Source organism: Geotrypetes seraphini, chromosome 9 (genome assembly GCF_902459505.1).
Source record: "Geotrypetes seraphini chromosome 9, aGeoSer1.1, whole genome shotgun sequence".
Classification (NCBI taxonomy): Eukaryota; Metazoa; Chordata; class Amphibia; order Gymnophiona; family Dermophiidae; genus Geotrypetes; species Geotrypetes seraphini.
Window position 1 is genome coordinate 175,958,330 of NC_047092.1, and position 24,406 is coordinate 175,982,735.

At 45.5% G+C, this 24,406-nt stretch overlaps 1 protein-coding gene across 1 annotated transcript in view; it reads right to left on the reverse strand.

The window, feature by feature from the left end:
* The window catches only part of PEX5L (peroxisomal biogenesis factor 5 like), a 115,727-nt gene that overhangs the window by 66,636 nt on the left and 24,685 nt on the right, over window positions 1–24,406 (reverse strand). Inside the window, exons 2-3 of the mRNA XM_033958834.1 lie at window positions 20,484–20,595; window positions 3,010–3,198 (exon numbers count right to left, since the gene is read on the reverse strand). Coding sequence (XP_033814725.1) covers window positions 3,010–3,198; window positions 20,484–20,595 — 301 coding nt within the window. The remainder of the gene's footprint in view (window positions 1–3,009; window positions 3,199–20,483; window positions 20,596–24,406) is intronic.

Below are 24,406 nucleotides of genomic sequence, written 5' to 3' on the forward strand. Positions count from 1 at the left end.
AAGGACCGCCGACTTCCCGACAATATCGGGCCAGAAGGGAGCCCAAACCCTCCTGGCCACGGCGACCCCCTAACCCCACCCCGCACTACATTACGGGCAGGAGGGATCCCAGGCCCTCCTGCCCTCGACGCAAACCCCCCTCCCCCCCAACGACCGCCCCCCCAAGAACCTCCGACCGCCCCCCCAGCCGACCCGCGACCCCCCTGGCGACCCCCACGACCCCCCCACCCCCCTTCCCCGTACCTTTGGTAGTTGGCCGGACAGACGGGAGCCAAACCCGCCTGTCCGGCAGGCAGCCAACGAAGGAATGAGGCCGGATTGGCCCATCCATCCTAAAGCTCCGCCTACTGGTGGGGCCTAAGGCGCGTGGGCCAATCAGAATAGGCCCTGGAGCCTTAGGTCCCACCTGGGGGCGCGGCCTGAGGCACATGGGCCCAACCCGACCATGTGCCTTAGGCCGCGCCCCCAGGTGGGACCTAAGGCTCCAGGGCCTATTCTGATTGGCCCACGCGCCTTAGGCCCCACCAGTAGGCGGAGCTTTAGGATGGATGGGCCAATCCGGCCTCATTCCTTCGTTGGCTGCCTGCCGGACAGGCGGTTTTGGCTCCCGTCTGTCCGGCCAACTACCAAAGGTACGGGGAAGGGGGGTGGGGGGGCCGTGGGGGTCGCCAGGGGGGTCGCGGGTCGGCTGGGGGGGCGGTCGTTGGGGGGAGGGGGGTTTGCGTCGAGGGCAGGAGGGCTGCAGTGCAGAACATAAGCCTTTCATTAAGACAATCCTGGTTCGCTTTTCCAAGTTAAAACAATTAGAAAAATATTTCTGGAGTGCTGTAATAAATTAAAATTAATAGTGCTCAGAACCCCCAAGGTAACTTCAGGCATCATTTTGAAGCTGGGGGGGGCGGTCGTTGGGGGGAGGGGGGTTTGCGTCGAGGGCAGGAGGGCCTGGGATCCCTCCTGCCCGTAATGTAGTGCGGGGTGGGGTTAGGGGGTCGCCGTGGCCAGGAGGATTTGGGCTCCCTCCTGGCCCGATATTGTTGGGGAGTCGGCGGTCCTTCGGGGGGAGGGATGTATCGGACGTCGGGGGGGGGGGGGCATCAGGCTTTCAGGATGGGGACAGACCTTCAAGGGGGGACAGTGCAGGGAAGTCAGGGAATTTATATTAATTAATTTTTTCTCTGCGTGTTTTGTTTTTGTATAGTTATTAACTAATATTTAACTAAGTTTTAAAGTTTTAAAGAATGTTTCCTTTATACGTAAATAAAGAAAAGTGAATGGGATTGCAGTGGCGGTGACGGGGCGGTGAATGGGGTGGCAGTGGCGGTGACGGGGCGGTGAAGAGGATGGTGAGACGGGGACGGGGCGGTGACGGGGATGGTGAGACGGGGACGGGGCGGTGACGGGGATGGTGAGACGGGGACGGGGCGGTGACGGGGATGGTGAGACGGGGACGGGGCGGTGACGGGGACCAATTTTTTCACCGTGTCATTCTCTACTATATACTACTATATTGGCTGTCGATAACCGCAAGGATCAAGTTTAAATCGGGCATCACTGCCTTTAAGATCCCGAGAGGGAATGCCTCTGACTACCTAACGGAGTTGGCCATCCTACTCCAGGGCGCCTCCAACAGACATTCCACCAGAAATCTTTTCCTCTTAAAATTCCCAGCTTGCAACACTATAAAGTCTACCGGGCAAATTACCCTAACCATCCAAAAATCAATTCGCAAAATGATGGAACCGAGTACCGTTTACACTACGATCTGGTGACCACTATCTCAGGCTCAGGAAACTTCTAAAAGTATTTCTGTATCAAGACAGGTGGTGCTAGGGGGCTCATGCCGTGGACTAATGGCAAAATCAGCGCTTGGCCATTAGTTTGGAAAATGGAACTATGTGGCCATTTTTCAGCCCGTGGCACAAGTGGCCTTGGCACTTGGGAAAGACCCAGTTAAGGGGTGCGCTAAGGCCACTTTTCCTGTGGCTTTAGTACAAGGGCCCCTATACATGTTTAATGTGTGTTTAATGCACAGCGCTGCGTGCATCTTTTAGTGCTATAGATAATAAATAGTAGTAGTCGTAATATAATATATAATTTACCTAATGTATGATTCTCAATAGTGGGGGTTACCAGACATCTGGGAAAACCCAGAAATGCCCTTTTTAGAGACTTTACAAAACCTGGCATTTGCCCAAGTTTTGGAAAGCCCTGATGAGCTCCGGCCACATCTGGAGGGCCTCTGAGCATACGCGGACGACATCACACACATCCACGCATGCTCTAGGCCCTCCAGATGCGGCTGGAGCTCATCCAGAAGAAGAGAGGAGGCTTTGTGGGGGGCGGGGCTTGGGGCAGGGCTGGAGGCGGAACAGGACAGGGGTCATGTGTCCAGGGTTCCCCGGAGAAAAATAAGGCAGCCCTAGGTATGACTGTGGTATACGGTGGCAGATGTGGTCAGTCTATAGGGTGACCTGTCAAATACATGCAGGTCATTGGAGTGCCGACAATCCCGCCCCGACATTTGTAACCAGGACAAATATGCGCCGCATTATTCCTTCCCGTTTCCGCTGTGTTGGCGGCTGTGGGGGGGGGGGGGTGACAAAACTTACAACTCGTGCACGAGCACTTCGCCCTTCCTTTGTGCGCTCTGAGAGGGTGGGGGGAACTCACACCCACACTCGCGCTCTTGTTCGGGGAGGGGGGGTGTTCAATGCCGACGCGCTCTTTGCAGCAAACCCACCCCCGCTATACTTACAATGCCGCCTCAACAATTCCCCTCCCTTCATGCATGCACTTTTCGGCGCGCGCATTTGACGGAGCGGAATTGTCGGAGCGCCAAGGTCCTGTGCGCTACTGACGGTGTACCGTCTTGTGAGCTGCCGTAGGAATTTGCTCTTTTCTAGTATGTTCGTTGCTTATGTAAGCTCACTTTTTCTACCACATACAGAGAACGCATAGTTCAGGTTACAGGTCTACAAGAAGAAACGTGACAAACGACTTCTCTCTTACTTAAATCCAATGACGATGTGCCACGTTTCTCAGCTTCTACTTGAATGAGGTCAGGACTGTCGGTCTTCTTCTTGTGGGACGGGCCCTTTGAGCCCTCCGCTCTGGACGCAGCTTCCGACTTCTTGGCTTTGCTGTGGGATGGTGCGACCGGTTCACTCAGGTCCAGGAGATCCAAACCAGTGGATAATACTGTCAGAAGCATAAGATGTCAAAAGTTCAATCAGGTGAGAAAGGACAGCATAACTAAGCTTAACTTCTAGCTTCTTAGCTGTTATGATGTTTTAAGCACGGGCTTAACACTTGTTTAGTTGATCTGGAAGTAATTGAATGCAGGGCTGACATCTGGCATAGAGAATAACATGGTAACAAAATTCATCACCAGTCCTGTACCACGAATAACCACGGGAAACCATCCCGTGTCATTCTTTAGTGTCTCTCTCAACCTCAGTCCTTATACACCAGCATTCTTCAATGCAAGGCTTGAAGGTCAGTGGCTGTGCCCAATCATAGGATAATAAAGCCATTGTGACATCACTGATGAGGTTGGCTCTTAGGCATTGGTGGAATAAGGCATTATGACATCACAATATCTGCTCTGGATACCAGAGACTGTCATTCTTTAGTGTCTATCTCAACCTCAGTCCTTCTACACCAGCATTCTTCAATGCAAGGCTTGAGGGTCAGTAGTTGTGCCCATTTACTCAAAGTACTGCTATTAGTAAGCACAGAGAATTTTCTTCTTATCTCGCCAAGCTTGTATGTCTTGAGCCTATATGCTGGAAAACATCCGACAGTAATAAAAACCCTGAAGATGCCGCGGCCAGTGGCAAAACAGGACCCATCGGTTTGCATAATTTGTCAACTATCAGTATGCAGTTTGGACCAGCATAAGTTATCAAGCGAATGGCAAGATAAGTAGAAAATTAATTCTCTGTGCTTACTAACACTAGTACTGTGAGTAAAGCATAGTGCCTCAGAATTCAATAATATGATTATGGCACCCTCTGACGCTAAATAGGTATTGGTCTCCCGGCAGAAAATTGATGTTGGTATTAAGTTTTTTTTACAAAAACTAAAACTTTTTAGAAAAAGAAAAAAATATTTATAAATACAGGTATTTAAAAACTAAATTATAAATTAGTTTGATTTTGAAACATTCAGAGAGGAAGTTCCTTTCCCCTTTCTGCACCTCCCCTTGCAACAGTTATTGGATCATTTTGTAATGGCCACTGGTTTATACCATACACTTGATAACTAATTCTCTGTACCTTCATTGCATAAATACAGTTCTTATCTCCTGTAAACTACTTTGAACTGTTTTCTGATACTCTATAACTTCGCTGTATATGTACAGTCTCTTCTCCTGTAAACCGCTCTGAACTGTTTTGTGGTATTGCGGTATACAAAAATAAAGTTATTATTATTATTAGATAGAATATGATTAATTTAACTCTGTAAGAGTAGATAATAAAATGAAGGTTTGGTCATTGAAAAATAACCATTACCACTGAAAATCAGGCTGAAAGCCTGTGATCCCTTGAGTGGTGTTCTGAGACACATTCCTTCGTATGTGTAACACACACAGCATCTGTGCCCATTATTTTAAAAAAAATGGGCTGAACTATAAGGCAGGCAAGTGACTGGTCGTGACCAGTCATTTTTTTAGATCGCAAAAACCCATCGCTTTTTTTGTGCATCGCCAAGCAATGTTAGTGCATCGGTCGCTTCAGCTAGTTTGCATGGCGTTTTAATATTAAATAGTTAATTTGCACGGCCGGACAGTAAAATGGGTGATTGAGGGGAAAAAACACGCAGTAAGCTGTTTTGTGCATCGGGTTGGCAAGTGTGATTGTCGCTAAAGCAGTCAAAACTGGCTTAGCGATGATCGCTGACTTTAATGCATCTAGCTATGCCAGGGGTGTTTTTTCCCCATGGGTTCTTTTTTTGGCTCCCCTGCTTGGGCAGAATTTATATCGCTTCCAGTTAATGTTTTCAAGACATCCCTAGTGAATATATAATGAGATGTCCGGATTTTTGTTCCTGGAAATCTGGTAACCCTAGGAATGGCCTCCTGGAGGAGATGGTGGAGACATAAAAGTAAATTGGAATTCAAGAAAGCTTGGGACAAGTCCATTGGATCTCTGAGGGAGAGGAGGAGTTACCGTAGTAGATGGCATGGTTAGGCAGACGAATTAGGCCATTGGTCTTTAACTTTTTCTATGTTTAGAGATCCCCCGTGCTTATCTAATGCTTTCTTGAATTCAGACGCCGTCCTCATCTCTACCACCTCCAGTGCACGGCTGCGTCACGCAATCCTTTCCATAAAGAAGTATTTCTGTAGATTGATCCAGAATCTCTCCATTCACCTCATTCCAGAGCTTTGTTTACATTGAAACCGGCCTGCCTCCTGTGAATTTATGCCTTGGAGGTATTAAATGTTTCTATCCTATCTTCCTCTCTGAATACATACTGAGATCTTCAAGCCTGTCCCCATTTTATGATGAAGACCACTGACCACTTTAGTAATCACCCTCGGAAACGAACACCACCACGCCATCCTACGTAGAATCCAAACTGACCCTGTACACCCCCAACCGCTCCCTCCGCTCGGAAATGGAGAAACGCCTAAGCATCCCCCCCAGGAAGGTCTCTCCTGTCAGAAACCGCCCGCAAACGCTCCTACAGCCACTTCATCCCCCAACTCTGAAACCAACTCCCCCCCGCAAATCAGATCACAGAACTCATTGATGACCTTCCGGAAAGCAGTAAAGACCCTCCTCTTCACACTAAAATTACAGCTGCAATCTACCCTTAAACTCCCCCTTCCTTCTACCCTCCCTTCTCCATTCTGAACCTGTACTTAAATTGATGTATAATCCTTGTACTTAACCTACTGTATAATCTTTGTATTGTCCAAATATACTCCACTTTGAATGTTTGATTGTAGGCCGTTCTGAGCTACTGGGAGGATAAAAATCGAAATAAATAAATAATAAATTTATATCTTGTTGCAGGTACAGTCTCCAGTTCACCATAAGAAGCCTGATCAGAGTTAGGCAGAGGGTGCTATCATCTCCTTTTTCCCGCTGGCCATTCTTCTTTCTATGCACCCAAACGGCCTTCAGACTTTTGCTGTTGGTTTTTCTACCGGTTTACGAATGCCATCTTAAGATCATCAGATACGATCATCTTTTTTTTTTCATGCACAGAACTACTTCACCCTTACTGTTCCCCTTTGGTATTTGCAGCCCGAATACGTGAGGCTCTATTTTTTTTTTTAACAGCAAGACTTAGCTGCCAAATTCTAGATCTTTCATCGAGCTTTGCTAGATCCCTCCTATGTTATCCATACGGTCCAGGGTGTCTGCTCTATTGAAGATGTTAATATCATTCACAAATAGACAAACCTTACAAAAATGTTAAAAAGAACCAGGCCCAAGAACCGATCCCTGAGGTTAGTGGCGTACCAAGGGTGGGGTGGTGGGTGTGGTGCTCACCGGGTACAGACAGTAAGGGGGTACACAGAGAAACCATGGGGCTGCAGTCCACACATAGGCAGCCTTTGGTTCCACTGTCCCCCCCTGCCCCACCCCTCTGACATCATCTTCCTGTTCCTGCTCCACCCCTTCTGACATCAACTTTCTGTTCCAGGGCACAGGACCAGCAGAGCTGATACCGAATGCACGCAGACTGCAGCCCCTTGACTGCTCCATGTACCCCCTTTCTGCCTGGAGGAGGGGGTGCTCCACCCCAAGTGGCAACGAACTACTATTTATTATTTCTATAGCGCTGTACATTCTAACACACAATAGACAGTCCCTGCTCAGAAGATCTTACAATCTAATTTAGATAGGACATTTCAGGGTTGGGGAAATTATAGTGGGTCTAGGTGTCTGACAGCAGTGAGTGGGAATTAAGACTCGAAAGCAGTTTCAAAAAAGTGGGCCTTTAGCCAGGTAAGCCACTGCCTACGGCATACTCAGACTGAATACTCAACCGGTTCATTTTAGCCTTCCCCACCAGAGAGGGCGCTCCACACACTTGTCACCCTTTGAATGAAGAGTTTTCCTGCCATTGCTCCTGAGTCTAATCTCTTGAAATCTTAGATTACAAGCACTGGTTGTAGAATTTGCCAGGGAAAAGATTGCCTTCTTTTTTGTATTTATTATTTATTAGTTTTATATCTTTACAAGAAAATACATCTTGCTTAGGAAAATACAGCAGGAATAATTGTTCAAATGTTCAAAAGTTCAAAATCACATTTTACAAAAATAAAAGAAAAAGAAATACGGGTATGCTTTCTTAGACCACAAAAAGCTATGAAGGAGGGGTTAAGCAAGTAATTGAGAAGCTAATCAATCATAACAAAGAATCAAAAGTACCTTGAAAGGCCTAACATAACACTCTGCATTCTAAAGTCCATTAATCACCTAAACACCAGCAGTGATTTTCTTCAGTTCCAAAAAAAGATCTTAACTGCTTTGGTTGAAAGAAGACATACTTAACTTGAGCATATTTCACAATGCATTTACAGGGATAGGCGAGCAAAAAGGACGCACCCAAAGCCCTGGTATCTTGTCGCATTGCTCATCCAGGAACACCCATATCTTTTTACCGTAGAACAATTCTCTAGAAACACGAAAGTAAAGTTTCATAAAAGAGTCAATGTCCTGTTGGAAAATAAATGAACTTAACCACAAACAATGGACTAAGTCCTCTTCAAGAATCAAAATCAATCAACCAACGAATAGAGGACAGGTAATAACAAGGGTTCTTGCTATTCTATACCGCTCTCAGAAACCTGTGATATTCAGGACACTTAAGTATCCAGACATGACTGGTACAGGTATAAAGTATCTTTCATCGAGCCGGTATTTTCATGTGCAAAACTACAAATGTGCAAAAAGCTATGATAAAGTGCTACGTGAAATAAATATTATTAAAAAATTAGCACTTAGCTTTTATATGTACTTGATTTGTAGTGGATCATTGTAGTAAACAGAAATTGGCTAAACGCCCTACGGGACCCGTTTCGCCACAGTCAAGGGCTTCATCGGGGGTCTTGTATTTATGAATGTGCAACTTTGTTTGAGCTGACACATAGAAATGTTTACTACAATGATCCACTACAAATCAAGTACATATAAAAGCTAAGTGCTAATTTTTTAATAATATTTATTTCACGTAGCACTTTATCATAGCTTTTTGCACATTTGTAGTTTTGCACATGAAAATACCGGCTCGATGAAAGATACTTTATACCTGTACCAGTCATGTCTGGATACTTAAGTGTCCTGAATATCACAGGTTTCTGAGAGCGGTATAGAATAGCAAGAACCCTTGTTATTACCTGTCCTCTATTCGTTGGTTGATGGAAAATAAATGAAGCCAGAAGTGTCATTCTCTGAGTCATAGCTGTAATAGATTCCTCTAATATGGCTGAAATATTATTTAAGTCCAATTGTGGAGTCTGTTCTCCAACCCCCATTGCTTCCCGGTTTTTTGGTGAAGAAGGTAAATAATAGACTTTGTTTAAAGGAGGAATATTGTCCGTGGAATACTTTAAAATTTCTACTAAATATTTCTTAAACATATCATAGGCTAATATCCCAGGTACTTTGGGGAAATTCAAAATCCTAACATTCAGCCTTCTATTAAAGTTTACGGTGTAAAGTCGCTGAATCTTTAATTGCAGCATTTTTAAAGTCCACAAGGGATTTCACTTCTGATTTTACTTCCGTGAAAATATTTTTAGCTTCAGTATTTGACTGTTCCAGTGCCTTGGTTAATTCGTCCATCTTACTAGCCAACATTTGTACCTTTGTAGAAGTCTTCGTTGCCTCAGAGTCCATTTTCTGTAACAGTCCCCAAATCGCTGTTAGTGTCACCTCCCTGGAGGGAATAAACTCCCCAACGCTGGTCGCCATCGGCAGAAGCTCATCTGCTCTGGGCGCTTCCCCTCTAAGAACTCCGTGTGCAACTTCGGCAGCACTTTCTGTTCCTACTGCCAAAGCAGAAGAGTCAGCCGGACAGGGAGGTGGTTCGGTGAAGGGGGGGCGAGAGTGAGATCTCGTTTCCGTGTGGGCTGGAGCCTTCTCTACTCTCTCCCACTGCCGGAATTTCGCCCCGCTGGATGCAGATACCAGGTATCAATTGCTCAATCGTCTGCTGACGGGGTAGGAGCATTGGCGTCGAGGAAGCTGGCGTCCCTTTCCTCTTATGGGGCATTTTTCCTTGCGAGTAATTCTCCCAAAGCAGAGAGAGCACGATCTCAGCGTCTGGTCGATGCCGCCATCTTGGCCCCTCCTCAAGATTGCCTTCTTGTGCATTATTAATACCTTGAATACAGTTAGTTGATGGAATCTTTAATTCCTGGAGTGCGGAGTGATGAATGTTTTTTTCACGAGAGCAAATGCAGATCTTGCACATCCTGAAATAGCCTGATCTAAAATTTAAAGCAGGCTTAATAGCACGGAATGAAAACAGTCCTTGACACAGGGTCACAAAGCAGCACCGCACTTCCTGATTTGGTTCACGTCAACACTTCAAAATGGACAAGTGCAGGCCATCATTTCTGAGGGAACAGTGCCAGCACTTCTTTTCAGAGTCCAAAGTCAGAGTGGCAGGGTGTTTTTGCTCTAGCCCCTCTTATGCCAAATTATGCAGCTCCAGACTGGAAATTTTTGGCCAGTCCTGGTTTTGAACTTACATCTAGAGAATGACATGGGGACAAATATTTCACCGTCCCCATAGGAATTCAATTTCCCTGTCCCGTCCCCACAAGTTTTAGTGCTGTCCCTGTCCCTGTCCCATTCCTGTAAGCCTTAACTGCACAAGCCTTGAATACTTATGATTTTAAAGTGTTTGTGGCTTGTGCAGATAAGGACGGAGCTTAGGCATTGGTGGAATGAGGCATTATGACATCACAATCTGAACTTTAGAATGTTGCTACTTAGGATTTTAAAGTGTTTGAGGCTTGTGCAGATGAGGACGGAGCTTAGGCATTGGTGGAATGAGGCATTATGACATCACAATCTGAGCTCCAGAATGTTGCTACTTAGGATTTTAAAGTGTTTGTGGCTTGTGCAGATGAGGACGGAGCTTAGGCATTGGTGGAATGAGGCATTATGACATCACAATTTGAGCTGTAGAATGTTGCTACTTATGATTTGAAAGTGTTTGAGGCTTGTGCAGATGAGCTCATGCATTGGTGGAATGAGGCATTATGACATCACAATCTGAGCTCCAGAATGTTGCTACTCAGGATTTTAAAGTGTTTTAGGTTTGTGCAGATGAGGATGGAGCTTGCAGGAACGGGGCAGGGACAGCAAAAGAATTTGCTGGGACGGGACTGGAAAATGAGTTCCTGCTGGGATGGAGAATAATTTGTTCCCCGTGTCATTCTCTTCTTACATCCCAAAGCAGTGTGGGATTTGTAGCACCTGATCATGCCCACTGAAAACATTGCTGCAAGTCCCATAATGAGCCTTGAAGGGGTGATTAGAAATCCAGGGCTGCCCCAAAATTTCCATCCTGGAATTAAACTTAGCATCTCTGCTTCTGCTATTACTCTCTCTTTTCTTTCTTTTCAGCAGGGACAAGGAGAGATGGGTGACCCTGAAGCCGACCCAACAGAGAAAAGAATTGACATAAAATGGGGGTGGGGGTGTGGGGGGGTTGAATCAGTGTTGTAGTATGAGGGGATGGGGGGGGGGGGGCAAGAGGGTGCCATGGCACCTGGAAGAACTGAAAACAAAAATACAGATATGGTCTTTGAATCATTCACGTCCTCAAGGCCCTGCTGCTCTCCCACCCCTCAGAGGGGGAAAAGGCTGTGGCATGTTCTAATTGGAATTAATTAAAATTGACATACTTATTTTTTAGGCATGAGATCTGCTTGTACATTTTCCAAAAATGGGGGGGGGGGGCGCTTCCTATATCAGTGGCATAGAAAGAGGGGTCAGGGGGGATGGACCGCCCTAAGCACTGCCTTGGTGGGGGTGCTGGCACTTCTCTGCCCCCTCCATGCTACACCCGCCCCCTCCCGTAGTACCTCTTTAAATCGTTGCCAGCACGAGCAACTTCCCTGGACTGCTGCTTGCGCCGGCCTAGGCTCCACTCTGAAATCACTTCCTGGCTACGGAGCCAGGAAGTGACATCAGAAGGAAAAACAATGCCAGCGTGAACAGCAGGCTGGAGAAGCTGCTGGCGCTGGTGAAGATTTAAAAAGGTACAGGGGGGAAAGAAGGGCACGAGTGTGGTGTGGGGGATGGGGAAGGAGCGAGGGAGCAAAGAGGCACCACCCCCCAGGTGCCTCCTACCTCTGCTACGCCACTGCCTACAATTCATTTATTATTTATATACCACTTATATCCTAAGTGGTTTCACATTCAGGTACTTTATCATCTGTCCCGGTGGGCTGAAACTCTATCTAGTGTACCTGGGGCAATGTAGGGATTAAGTGACTTGCCCAGGGTTACAAGGAGCAGTGAGGGATTTGAACCCACAACCTCATGTGTGTGTTTACAGAATAAGGGGGATCTGCACCTAATTTAGCCACGAGGATTTATACCATGTTTCAGTTGAAGTAAATGTGCCTAAAATTAGGCGCGATTCCTGTTGCCAAGTGTTATTCTAGAAACGGTGCCTACCGGTGCCAGTTTTTTAAGATGCCATTTATAGAATCTAGTCTCTGGCGCTTAGCTCTGGGCACAAGAGAATTTACCATCTGCCTGCCCATGCCCCTTCCATGTGGGGTTACCAGATTTTCCAAATGGAAAATCCAGACCCCCCCCTCCTAGACCCACCCCCAGGCCCACCCATCCCCGCCCCATTACACCCTGGTCCCGCCCTAGCGCCCCACGGCTGCCTGTTCTCGTCGGGCAGGAGGGCATCTGCGTTGGGCAGGAGGCAAAGTCTGTGTCTGAATTCAAAAAAGCGGGGGCAAGCACATGGGATCTCTTACTGAAAGGAGGGGATAGTGGATGCTGCGAATGGGCAGACTGGATGGGCCATTTAGACTTTATCTGTTGTCATGTTTCTTTGTTCCTATAACCATAAAGGTCTATGACTTCACAATGCAGGTGTAAAGAGCCTTAGCCTATAAGAAGAGGAGATGCAAATGTTAAGAGCCTTAGCTAATAGGGAGAGGAGGAGATAGTGGATGCTGTGGATGGGCCATTTGGCCTTTATCTGCCATCATGTTTCTATGTTTCTATAATCATAAAGCTCTATGACCTCACAATGCAGGTGTAAAGAGCCTTAGCCTATAGGAAGAGGAGTTGCAAATGTTAAGAGCCTTAGCCAATAGGGAGAGGAGGAGATAGTGAATGCTGTGGATGGGCAGACTGGATGGGCCATTTAGTCTTTATCTGCCGTCATGTTTCTATGTAGGACAGATCTAGACTAGCAGCATTTTTATAAATACAAAAAAATCATTTTTTTTGTAATAGGGGGAATAAATATGCTTAGTTGCTGAAAATGCCAGTGAGACCTGAATTATCAGGGAATACCTACGCAAGCACATGTGATGCTCAGCAGTTAAGTCAGCACTAAATTTGTCAGTGCTATGCAAAAAGTGCTAAGTAGGGCACGCAAAACATTATATAAAGCTCAGTTCAAATACTATGTTGTTTTAAGTTTAATATTAATTACATTTATGTCTCATTTTTCAATTTGTCATCACGTACTCCAGGCTGTCCCCTGACGGAAATTGCATAACAAAAAAGTCAAAAACTGTTATTTATTGCTGTTTCTTTTTTTTTTTTTTTTTTAGTATTACTGGATTTAAAATACTCTTCCCCCCTCCCCCTCCCCGTATTTATTTTTGACTTGCAGGTAGGTAGTCATAAGCATAAAAGAATAACAGACTGTGGACTACAATGAGCTTGATGAGGCGTTCATTATAACGAGTCAGATAAAAGTACAAATCCAAAATAAACAGAAACATGATGGCAGATAAAGGCCCATCCACAGCATCCACTATCTCCTCCTCTCCCTATTTGCTAAAGCTCTTAACATTTGCATCTCCTCTTCCTATAGGCTAAGGCTCTGTGCACCTGCATTGTGATGTCATAGAGCTTTATAATTATAGAAACATGACAGCAGATAAAGGCCAAATGGCCCATCCACAGCATCCACTATCTCCTCCTCTCCCTATTGGCTAAGGCTCTTAACATTTGCATCTCCTCTTCCTATAGGCTAAGGCTCTTTACACCTGCATTGTGAGGTCATAGAGCTTTATGGTTATAGAAACAAAGAAATATGACGGCAGATAAAGACTAAATGGCCCATCTAGTCTGCCCATCCACATCTAGTCTGCCCATCTCCACCTCATGAATTACTGACATGTAGTGTGCAGAAGTCAGCACAATGTGTGGCGGCGGCAATGAAAGCGAAAAGAATGTTAGCCATGATAAAGAAGGGAATCACGAGTAGATCGGAGAAAGTTATAATGCTGCTTTATAGAGCAATGGTCAGACCACACTTGGAATACTGTGTCCAACATTGGTCTCCCAACCTAAGGAAGGATATAAAATTGCTGGAAAGGGTGCAGAGATGAGCAACAAAGCTAGTAAAAGGTATAGAGAACTTGGAATACGAGGAACGACTTAAGAGACTGAGATTGTTTTCCCTTGAGAAAAGGAGACTGCGAGGGGATATAATCGAGACCTTCAAAATACTGAAAGGAATCGACAAAATAGAGCAGGAAAAAAATTATTTACAATGTCCAGTGTGACACGGACAAGAGGACATGGACTGAAGCTAAGTCCAGGACAAATATCAGGAAGTTCTGCTTTACGCAACGAGTGGTGGACACCTGGAATGCCCTCCCAGAGGAAGTTATTGTGGAATCCACCGTTCTAGGATTTAAAAGCAAACTAGATGCACATCTCCTTACGAGAGGCATAGAGGGATATGGGTGACTAAAATTATGCCAGGTGTACACCTGGCTGGGCCTCCGCGTGTGCAGATTGCCGGACTTGATGGACCGAAGGTCTAATCCGGAGATGGCAGTTCTCATGTTCTTATATTTCATTTTAGCGTCTTCATGGACAAGGTTTTATCTATATTTATTTTTATATTATTGAATGAATACTGACCTGGACCCCTGAAGAAGGCTTTTTGCCGAAACGTGGACCGTGTAGGGTCCGTATCACACTACACGTCAGTTACTCGTGAAGTGGAGATTATTTTATTTTGGATTTGAACTTTTATCTGACTCGTCATAATAAACGCCTCATCAAGATCATCGTATTCCACAATCTGTTCTTTAGTGCTTTGGACTTCCGGTTTTTGACTGTGGAACATCTGGGCCAGGGCTGCCCAATTCCGGTCCTCGAGATCTACTGGCAGGCCAGGTTTTCAGGATATCCACAATGGGCCTGCCACAATGAATGCGTGCAGCTGGGCGACAAAGAAAGCCGGCAAACTCTGCATCTAAGGTGAGGTGGAGGGAGGGAGATGGCGGAATGCTGCGATCGGGCAGGTGGGGGCTGCTGCACCGCGCGATCCTTGATTGCCTCACTGTGGAGACAAGACCATTCACCGCTCCACGGGGCAGTGAATGGCCTTGTCCACGTCCCCGCAGCGACCACTATTTTTTCTTTCCCCGTTTCAGTGGGTTACCCGTGGCTACTTGCTGCTAGCCGCGGGTAATAACCACCGCGTGATTCTCTACTTTATATCTAATCTTTAGTAAAAGACCCCCTATGTTATTAAAAAAAAAAAAAAAATGCTTTTCCATCTAGCATTAAGCCCTTTAGGTCAAATTGTCTGAAAAGAAAAAAATAAATTGCTGTTCCATTTGCCAGAATCTTCTCTCCAGATCACCCTGATGTGGTAGAGCAACCAATCGAGTCTAAAATAGTACATTTCAAGTTCTTGATTTATGATTCTCCATACAATGTATCACAAGGAGATCTATTGCCCTTCCATTACCAATTAGAGAGTTGCGCGGGGACAGAAATCCCACCCATACCCGCCTGTCCCCGCCAGGATCCTCTCCGTCCCCACCAGGATCCTCTCCGTCCCCACCCGTCCCCGTCAGGATCCTCTCCGTCCCCACCAGGATCCTCTCCGTCCCCACCCGTCCCCACCAGGATCCTCTCCGTCCCCACCAGGATCCTCTCCGTCCCCACCCGTCCCCGTCAGGATCCTCTCCGTCCCAACCCATCCCCACAAGGAATTACCTCCATCCCCGCCCGTCCCCATAAAAAGCAGCAATTACTTCTGACAGGATCATCAATTCCACAGTTTCTTTTGTGTTTGCGCTGCTGTTTTCCTTGTGGAATCTCTTTGGTGGAACCCTTTTTTTTTGTTTTCTGTTCAGGTAATTAACTTATAAACCCCCTCTTTTACTAAGGGTGACGTGTCCATTATATTATATGGACGAACCCTGCTTCCAAAGCCTTCCATCCCCGTGGGAGTCCCGTGGGCTAGAGGGGGCGTCCCCGTGGGAGTCCCGTGGGCCAGAGAGGAGTCCCCGTGGGAGTCCCGTGAGTTAGGGGGGGATTCCCACGAGACCCCCGCGGAACCCACGGGATTCCCGCGATCCCCGTTCCCGTGCAGACCTCTATTTCCAATATTACGTATATTTATGCTCAGATATTTGGATTTTTAATGCACAAGACGTATGCCCAATATATAAAAGAGAACACAGGCATATCAAAAACTAAACCACAAATTTGGATTGGCATGTGGAATATTTTTTCAGAGTAATAACTTTTTTTCCTGGGATAGAAATCTGAATTCCTTCCATCATGATATTGCAATGAATACATCCTCCACGTTGCCAATATCCAGTCAATATACAGCATTATTGGATTCAGTCCATATGTCTAAGGGGCAAAGTTTGTCCTTCATATTAAAGAATCATATTATTAGCTAACTGAACCAATTAAAAAAATGAAGGACCTCTTTTACTAAGCCATTGTAGAGGTTTCTATCGTGGTCCAGGGCGCTTAATGCTTCGATACTGCTCTGACGCTCATCATGGTAGCCACTTTTCATAGAAATCGGGGCCTTTCTGGCTACGGTAAAAATAGCCTTAGCGAGCAGGAAAGACCCACGTAAGGGCGCATTAAGGCCACTTTCTTATTATGTGAAATCGTTTTTATTAAACCAAGAATACATCAACAACACCACCAGCAGATTCCCATATTATACAAACAATACATACTCCGTGAAGGACTGTGCTCCGATGTCCTCCACGGTCACAAACCATTCCTTCCCAACCCCACAGAACCCCCCCCCAAGAAAAAAAAAAACCCCTCCCCAAACCCCGATCCCAGCGAATAAGATAAACCACCATGCACAGGCAGCAGAAAGATATCAAGCCGGTAAGACAGAGTACCATTGCAAATTATTCAAAACATGGCTTCGACTCCGTGGTGATAAAGTGTCCAAATATGGGGTCCAGATGTGCTGCAGCTTTGTAAAAGGTTCTCCAAAGAGGGTACCATGTTTGGATAAGCTGAAGATGGAAGAAGGTATGTAGATTGTAAGTGCTTGTGTTGATGTTAATGATTTTTATAAGAAGATTTATTGACTGATTTATTGACTCCTATATTGACTGATTTTGTTGGGGGGGGGGGGGTCCCCAGAATGTTTATAGAACACAAATACTGAAATGCATTACCCCTGATGAAGCCTGTAAAGAGAACAGGCCTCCTTTGGACAATGGAATCTTAGATAAGCGTTCTAAGCTTCAAGATATTACATTTTTGATAAAAAGTTAAAAAAAAAGAGGTGTTAATGAGAAATGACTGAAGCTATGCCTGTCCAAAACAAAACTTCTCTGGCTTGGCCCCAAATTATATCAGCTACCCATGCTCATTTCATTACCTTCTGGCCCCACACTGCAGATTGAATTCTCAAGCAAAGTTTTGGGCATCATTATTGACTCTACACTTTCTTTGAATGACCATCTGAACTCTCTGGTAAAAGAATGTTTCTTTAGTCTTCACACGTTGAGAAAAGTGAGATCCTGCTTTCACCAACAATATTTTGATGTCCTTGTACAATCTACTGTAACTCCATCTATCTAAGTCTAACCAAGAAAAGTCTTCAAAGACTTCAGCGGATCCAGAACAGTGCGGCTAGGTTGATTTTCGCAAAAAGTAAATTTGATCATGTCTCTCTGCTTCTGTCAAAACTTCACTGGCTTCCGGTAATTTCTAGGGTGCACTTTAAATGTGCCTGCCTAACATTCAAGATCCTACATGGCACTCTTCCTCCCCTAATTCCACTATCTTGGAATTCTTCAAGACCTGACACTACCAGATCCACCCAAAAACTTAAACTATCTTTCCCCTCGTTAAAAGGCATCATCTATCCGGGAAAATTGGGGAAGTCTCTTCTTCAAATTCACTGAGCTTTGGAATAACCTTTCTGCCCTGCTGCGGAATCTGGGCTCCCTCAAATTATTCCGTAAGCATCTGAAAAGTTGGTAATTCTCAAAAATGTAAATCTCTCTACCCTCTTTATAATCACTAATTCTGATTATGTTTTCCCTTCCTTATTTTAAAGTTCCTATAAACCGTGCCGAGCTCTGTCTTTATGGAGAGGATGCGGTATATAAACTTAAGGTTTAATTTACTTTAAGACTCAGGTCTTGTTCTCCAGATTGAAAAATTAAAATGTGAATAATTCTTTGCTTTGAACATTTGTCTAATTTCGACCACATGGAATTTAGAATGAAGCCGAAAGCACTTTTGTACAATAAAATTTGTAATCACTGATTGTTCTTTTCTAGATATATTATTTCATGTAAGATTGTAGATTTGAAGATGTTGTTACCTGCTTAGGGATCTGGGGGGCCAAAAATCTTTAACATTATATAACAATTGGAAAATTAAAAACATATGTGAATTGCAGAGACATACAATCATGTTTTTAGTTCCAGCCATTTTTGCAGACTCATTGGGGCTCTCCTGAAAACCAGACTGGCCATGGGAATACGAAGGATCAGTTTTGAACCATAATATCAGTGTAAATCTCCAGAGGCAGAACTGAGAACTTCTGGAATTGGCCTGAATGGTTGTGTTTTGGTTTTTTAAAATTCTTCTATATCATAAAATTCCAAAGAGCTATCCAACCAATCCTATAATACAGGGTAATGCAAATTAATTCTAGGACCCTTGGAGGCGAGTTAGATGAATCACTGAGTCACAGATTTCAAACTCTTCAAAGAGAAATAGACTAGATTTTGTTCATCATGGATTCATTTGATAATTTAAAGCAGAGACCTTAAAAAAAGTTTTTGTGTTTTTTTTTTTAGAAATTAGGAGACACTTATCTTAAAGCAGTCCATATGCTGTAAATAGAAATTCAAGGAGACATTTTTGACACAGTTTGCATAAAGTGGGATAAGGGAATGGAACTTGTATACTGCCTTTTTGTGGTATAACTTTCAAAGTGGTTCACATATACATATACAAGTACTTAGTTTGGACCCAGAGCAATGGCGCAGCACTGGGATTTGAGGCAGCGGCTATACCACTAGGCCCCTCCTCACCACCTGCTTCATAGAAAAGCCTCCTTCACTTTTGAATATGCCTATGAATCATCAGTCTGCACAAAGCTTCCAGCTTAAAGTCTCAGGCAAAAGATGCAGCACAGTTTGTCCTCCTGAACGGCAATTTTTCATCCGTAGAAACTCTATGAAACCCTGACAGACCTCAGAAACATTTTCCTGAGGGTGGGAGCTTTCCACCCACGTCTCCAAAGCCCAATCATAGGTAGCTAACAAAAGCAAAGCCTGAGGCGACACGACTGCAGATCTTCCAAAGATTATCCTGCTCGGTTCTGACAAAAAAAAAAAAAAAAAGGCCTGGAGTCTCAGTATATAAGGAATTAATTTTGTTTCTGGAAAAGGGACTCCAGGCCAAGTGAAACAAGCATCTGCAAGCAGCTAACTATAGCCTCGGAGAAGTATCCCATAGTGATGCAGATTGAAGCTGCAGGATCCTTCTGTCTGTCTCAGCCTAATCCTCTGCACTTCCTGTGCTCCTCTGATTCAGTTTGCACTTCCTGACTGCCAATCACTTGCAGTGTGGCACATGATCCCAACATTTCATTACAAAAGTTAAAAAAAAAAAAAAAAAAAGCCCAAAGTGCTAGAACTGACAAGGATGAGCAGCGGCGTAGTGAGGGTGAGAAGCACCCGGATTGGTGGCGCCCCCTCCTGCCACACATGTGCCGCTTCCCTTCCCCCATCCCTCTGTAACATTCCTGGCACAGGCAGCAGCCCCCAAGCTTCTGTCGCATTAGCGTCGGCTCTTCCTCTGATGTCACTTCCTGGACCCATGCCTAGGAAATGACATCAGAGGAAGAGCGTGGCCATGCGTCTGGATTTTCCTTCGGGAAAATCTGGTCACCTTATCCAAGGGGAGGGGGCAGGAGGGGGCAGTCCCTCCCTGGGTGGAGCTCCTAGGGGGTGCTCCTCCGATCCCTTTTTATATGTGTGTGTGTGTGGGGGGGGGGAGTTGTTAAAAAAATGATCGGCCCCAGATGCCACATACTGTGTATCACTTTTAGTAGCAGCAATAGTTATAAGGTGATAACCAGAATTACCTATTGGACTCCTGCCAATTCCAATTTTCTGAAACATTCTGGCCCAGTATTCAGTGCTAATGTAAGGTCATGAAATGGTTAACTGTTGTTTAAAATATTGCTCTGGCCTACATAGCTGAAAACAGTGTACAATCTACTGACCTCATCTGCCTAAAATGTATGTCCCTGCCTTACCACATTGTAAGCTAAATAGATAAGAGATTGAGCCATGATGTACCCTGCCCTCCTGTACATGTAACATTTAGAACTGTAAGATTTAGATAAGCAGAGAAATGAGCTAGTTTCCTATAGGACTATAGTTGTAGCCCTGAACCTATCATAAGTGCTGGCTTAGGACCAATAATAATTGTAGAAAAGTTATAGAAGTAACAAATGAGAAGTTGTAGTTTTTGCATGTATTAGCATATGTTTAGTGAAAAGAGCATAAAAGTCCGTGCATTTCCTGATTTCTAACACTCTAGTATGCAGGCTGTTCACTGAACTAGAGTCCAGTATGCTGTAATAAACTTCTTGTACTTTCTTCACGCCTCTGACCTTGTGTGTCCAAGTGACCTTTCACTTTTATCTAAGGTCTGCTGATGGGGGAAAATCCAGATTTTATGAAGCATTATCTGTATCAGAGGAGGGCAACCCGGGTCCTCGAGGGCTGCGACCTAGTTAGGTTTTCAGGATTTCCCCAATGAATATGCATTAAATATGGGCAATGAATATGCATGAGCCATTAATTCAGGGCAGCGGTGTCGACAGACAAAAATGATTGTAAAAGCTTCTCTCTCTTCAGTCTGGAAAGAGGAAATGAGAACTGGAAGGTGTCTAAAACATAAATGACAAGTGACAGATGCCTGATCTGTGTATAAAATCCGTTTTCTTCAGAAATAATAAACCTGGAAATGAAGTACCTGCTGTGTTTGATGTTACCGGCTTCGCTTTTGCTTCTGATTTGGTGTCACACAGAAAATCATCAATGGAGGGGCTCAGGAGAGGTCTGCTTTCCTGCTGCTCACTTACTAGCTGGAAATAGAAAAAAAAAATGATTACAAATGAGCCGCAGAACTTGAATTAGTGACAGGAATCACCATGCAAAGAATTTCAGGGTGGTTTTGGATGCAGAGGTATCTAGCTTAGGTCCTGACCAGACAAAATGTACAAATAATCCCCAGCCTTATGAGGCAAATATTGAACATATCATGAACCTGCTTATTGAGATACTCATTGGTGTTTATTTTAGAAATGCCATCAACCAGCGCTTAGACATCGATCATTCACAAACATCTAAGTTCTGGTTCTACAAAGCCGAGATGGGGATGTTTAAAACTGAAGAATATTCAAATGTGACCACCTATGGGAGAACATGACTAAAATCTAGCGACTTTAGTCATGTTTTCCCACGGAGGATCTCAAATTGTAAGAGGATATGGTCTGGGTGTGTTTTGGGTGGGCCCAAAACGTAAACCTTCCTTCCCTATTTCAGAACCTGAATGACCTTCTATGTCCATAAAGATGGACATAGGGAGTTAGGCCTGTTACCCGGGCCATCCAGGTTTCACAAAAGTGCTCCTATTGAGTAACACTGCATCGGAGGGATTAGAGGAGGTCGCCTCTTTCATCTCCCAGTGGCTGGTGTCCCCCTCCCCCCAAAAAAAACTGGCACATGATACTGGGCTCTGTGATAGCTTTAGGAGAAACAGGGGTCTATGTTTTTTCTATTTATGTTCCAGCATATAAATGGTAAGAGCAAATAGCGTAGGTTTTAAGAAAGGTTTGGACAAGTTCCTGGAGGAAAAGTCCATAGTCTATTATTGAGAAAGACATGGGGGAAGCCACTGCTTGCCCTGGATCGGTAGCATGGAATGGTGTTACTCTTTGGGATTCTAGAATCTTGCTATTCTTTGAGATTCTATATGGAACGTTGCTACTATTTGGGGTTCCGGAATCTTACTTACTCTGAAATAATGGAATGGTGCTGCTCTTTGGGTTTTGGCCAGGTACTAGTGACCTGGACTAGCCACCGTGAGAATGGGCTACTGGGCTTGATGGACCATTGGTCTGACCCAGTAAGGCTATTCTTATGTTATGTTTCTGAGCATCTTTGTGGTGAAGGAGCTCCTGGGTTGCCTCTTCGATATTTTGGACATCTAGTTTTCTACAATATGGCTCATGAATGCCTGTTTCTCCAAACTTGCGGAGCATCAGATGTTCTGACTTGGATGTTTAAATTCCAGATGAAATGCCCTTTCTAAATTTTATTTTAGTTCATGAAACCTAAAAACCGCTTAACTATTTCTTTTTTTTATGCTGTGGGTTTCTTATACTTTTATGTTGTTGTTCGTTTGTTTTTTTTGCCCTATTTTGTGTCAACTGATCACATGTGTTTTCTTGTAACTTGTTCTGGCTTAATTGGGAGGACGGGCTAAATAGATAAATGTCTGACCACCTTGGCGCTATCCGTGTAATGCTGAGGTGGTCCAAGGGCTCAAACAGAGACAGAAGTTATATGGCTGCCCTTTACTTGAATGTTCAGCACTGATATCCTGGTATAGTCCAACACTGAATACCTGGGTATAAATTTAAATACTGCAGTCAACATTTGCGGGGCTTAAATCTCAGGGGGGGGGGGGTATAGTTTTGTGAAAGTGGTACCGCCAGTTACTGTAACCCAGCATCACAGTAAACGATGGCCGAAAAAGAGCCTTACGGTCCATCCAGTTTGCCCAACAAGGTGACCAAAGCCTCGCTCACTACTCTGTGCAGGCCCAAAGGCCCCGATTCTATAACGCACCGAGGAATGTGGCGCAGTGCGTATGTCAATAATAAGTTAGACGAAAGACAAAAAGAAGATACAACAGGTCAAAAACGATAAGCCAGGTGTACAAGATGCAGACAGGTGTACAAGATGCAGGCAAAATTTATTATAAACTAATAAACAAATTGTTGTGTACAAATAAACCACTTATAGCAATACTAGTCTTTAAGCCTGTTACATTAACGGGTGCTAGAATAGATGTGTCTGTCTGTCTGTGTTTCTTTCTCTCTCTCTCCTTGGCCGCTGTCTGTATCCTTCTGTCTCCCCCTCCCCCCCCCCCGAGCACAGCTGTCTGCCCCCAGCACCCACCTCTCCCCCAAATGTCTCTCCATGGCCCTCTTCTGTCTTCCCCCCAGAGCAAAGCTGTCTGTCCCCAGCACATCTCCCCCCCAAAGCAACCCCCTTTCCCTATCTCTCCATGGCCCCTTCTGTCTCCCCCCAGCACACCCCTCCCCCCAAAGCAGCCCCCTATCCTTCTCCCTGTCTCTCCATGGCCCCTTCTGTCTTCCCCCCCAGAGCAAAGCTGTTTGCCCCAAGCACACCCCTCCCCCCAAAGCAGCCCCCTTTCCTTCTCCCGCTGACTCTCTCTCTGGCCCCCTTTCTCTGTCTGTCTTTCTGTCCCTCTCCCTGCCCCTGTGTCTTTCTTTCTTTCTGTCTCCCTCCCTCCCGCTGTCTGTCTGTCATTTTTCCCCATTTCCCTGTGCAGCAGCATAAGGGGTTAGGGAGTTTCTCAGGCTGGCAAACTGTCCTCTCCTCTCCCTCTCTAATGCTCCTCCTATGCTTTCCTTTTCTTTTCTGTTCTCTTCCTCCTTCACCATCCCCTCCTCTTTGTCCTCTCTCTCTCTGCTTCTCTCCTCCTCTCCGATTTTCTTCTTCTACCTTGCCTCTCCTCCACCCTCTGATGCTCGTCTTTCCTGATTTCCCCCTCTGGTGCTGGCCCACCCGTGGTTGGCACCCATTGGCTGCTGCGCGCGAGACCTGCCAGCGGCTGGATCCAATGGGAAGTAGCCATCTGTTGGAGGCTGGAGTCAGGAGTCAGCGCCAGGAGCTTTAACGGCTGGTGGTTCCGCGTAGAAAGAATCCTGCGCCTCTTTGAAAACTGTCATGCCGCTGGAGCCGGGAGGCGACGGAGAGGACAGAGGGTGCTAGCAGGCGGCAGCCGCCGCTCCGCAGGTGTAGAGCAGGGAAGGGCGCGCATGCGCACTTGTCTTGCCTCACGTGAGGCCAGACCGTAAGCCGCACATGTGCACTTCCTAGCTACAGCTCACGGAAAATGGACGCACGCATAGGAAGTGCGCATGCACGGCTTACCGTTTTATTATATTAGATGGGACCCGACACAGTCCGTGTTTCGATCAACACTGTCTTCCTCAGGGGTCCCATATAAAGGTGGTAACACATAAATGCAACAAATATGCAGTACAGTACTCCCCCGAAATTCACAGGGGTTCCATTCCAGGAACCCCTCGAATTTTGAAAAACCACAAATGCGGTTTCTCACCTGTCAAAAGGCAGGGGAGGCAGGAGAGGGCAGCTGGATGAATAAAATCACTCGCGGTCTGCTCCGACCGCCTCTTCCTGTAGTAAAGTCGGGCTACACCAATCAGGAGCCGCTTTGACACGCAGCTCCTGATTGGTGTAGCCTGACTTTACTACAGGAAGAGGCGGTCGGAGCAGACCGCGAATGATTGAGTCCGCGAACCGCGAATTCGCGGGGGAACACTGTATACTTCACAATACGGTAGTCGCATGGTCTCACATCATCCCCAGGAGGGTATGGAGGGGCGCCAGATTCCATCAATAACGTCTTATGAGCCATACAACCCTTGGCTGTTCTTTTCATATCTTGTCCTCACGACTTTGTCATTGTGTGCCTACATGGGATTGACTTGCAGATGGCGCCGTTTTTGTAGCCACTGCCCGCTGTAAGTGCTGTTTACAGAATCCGGCCCCTATTGCTTCGTATGTAGGAAGCGCTAAGGGGCAAATTCTATATGAAGCGCCCAAAAGTTAGGCGCC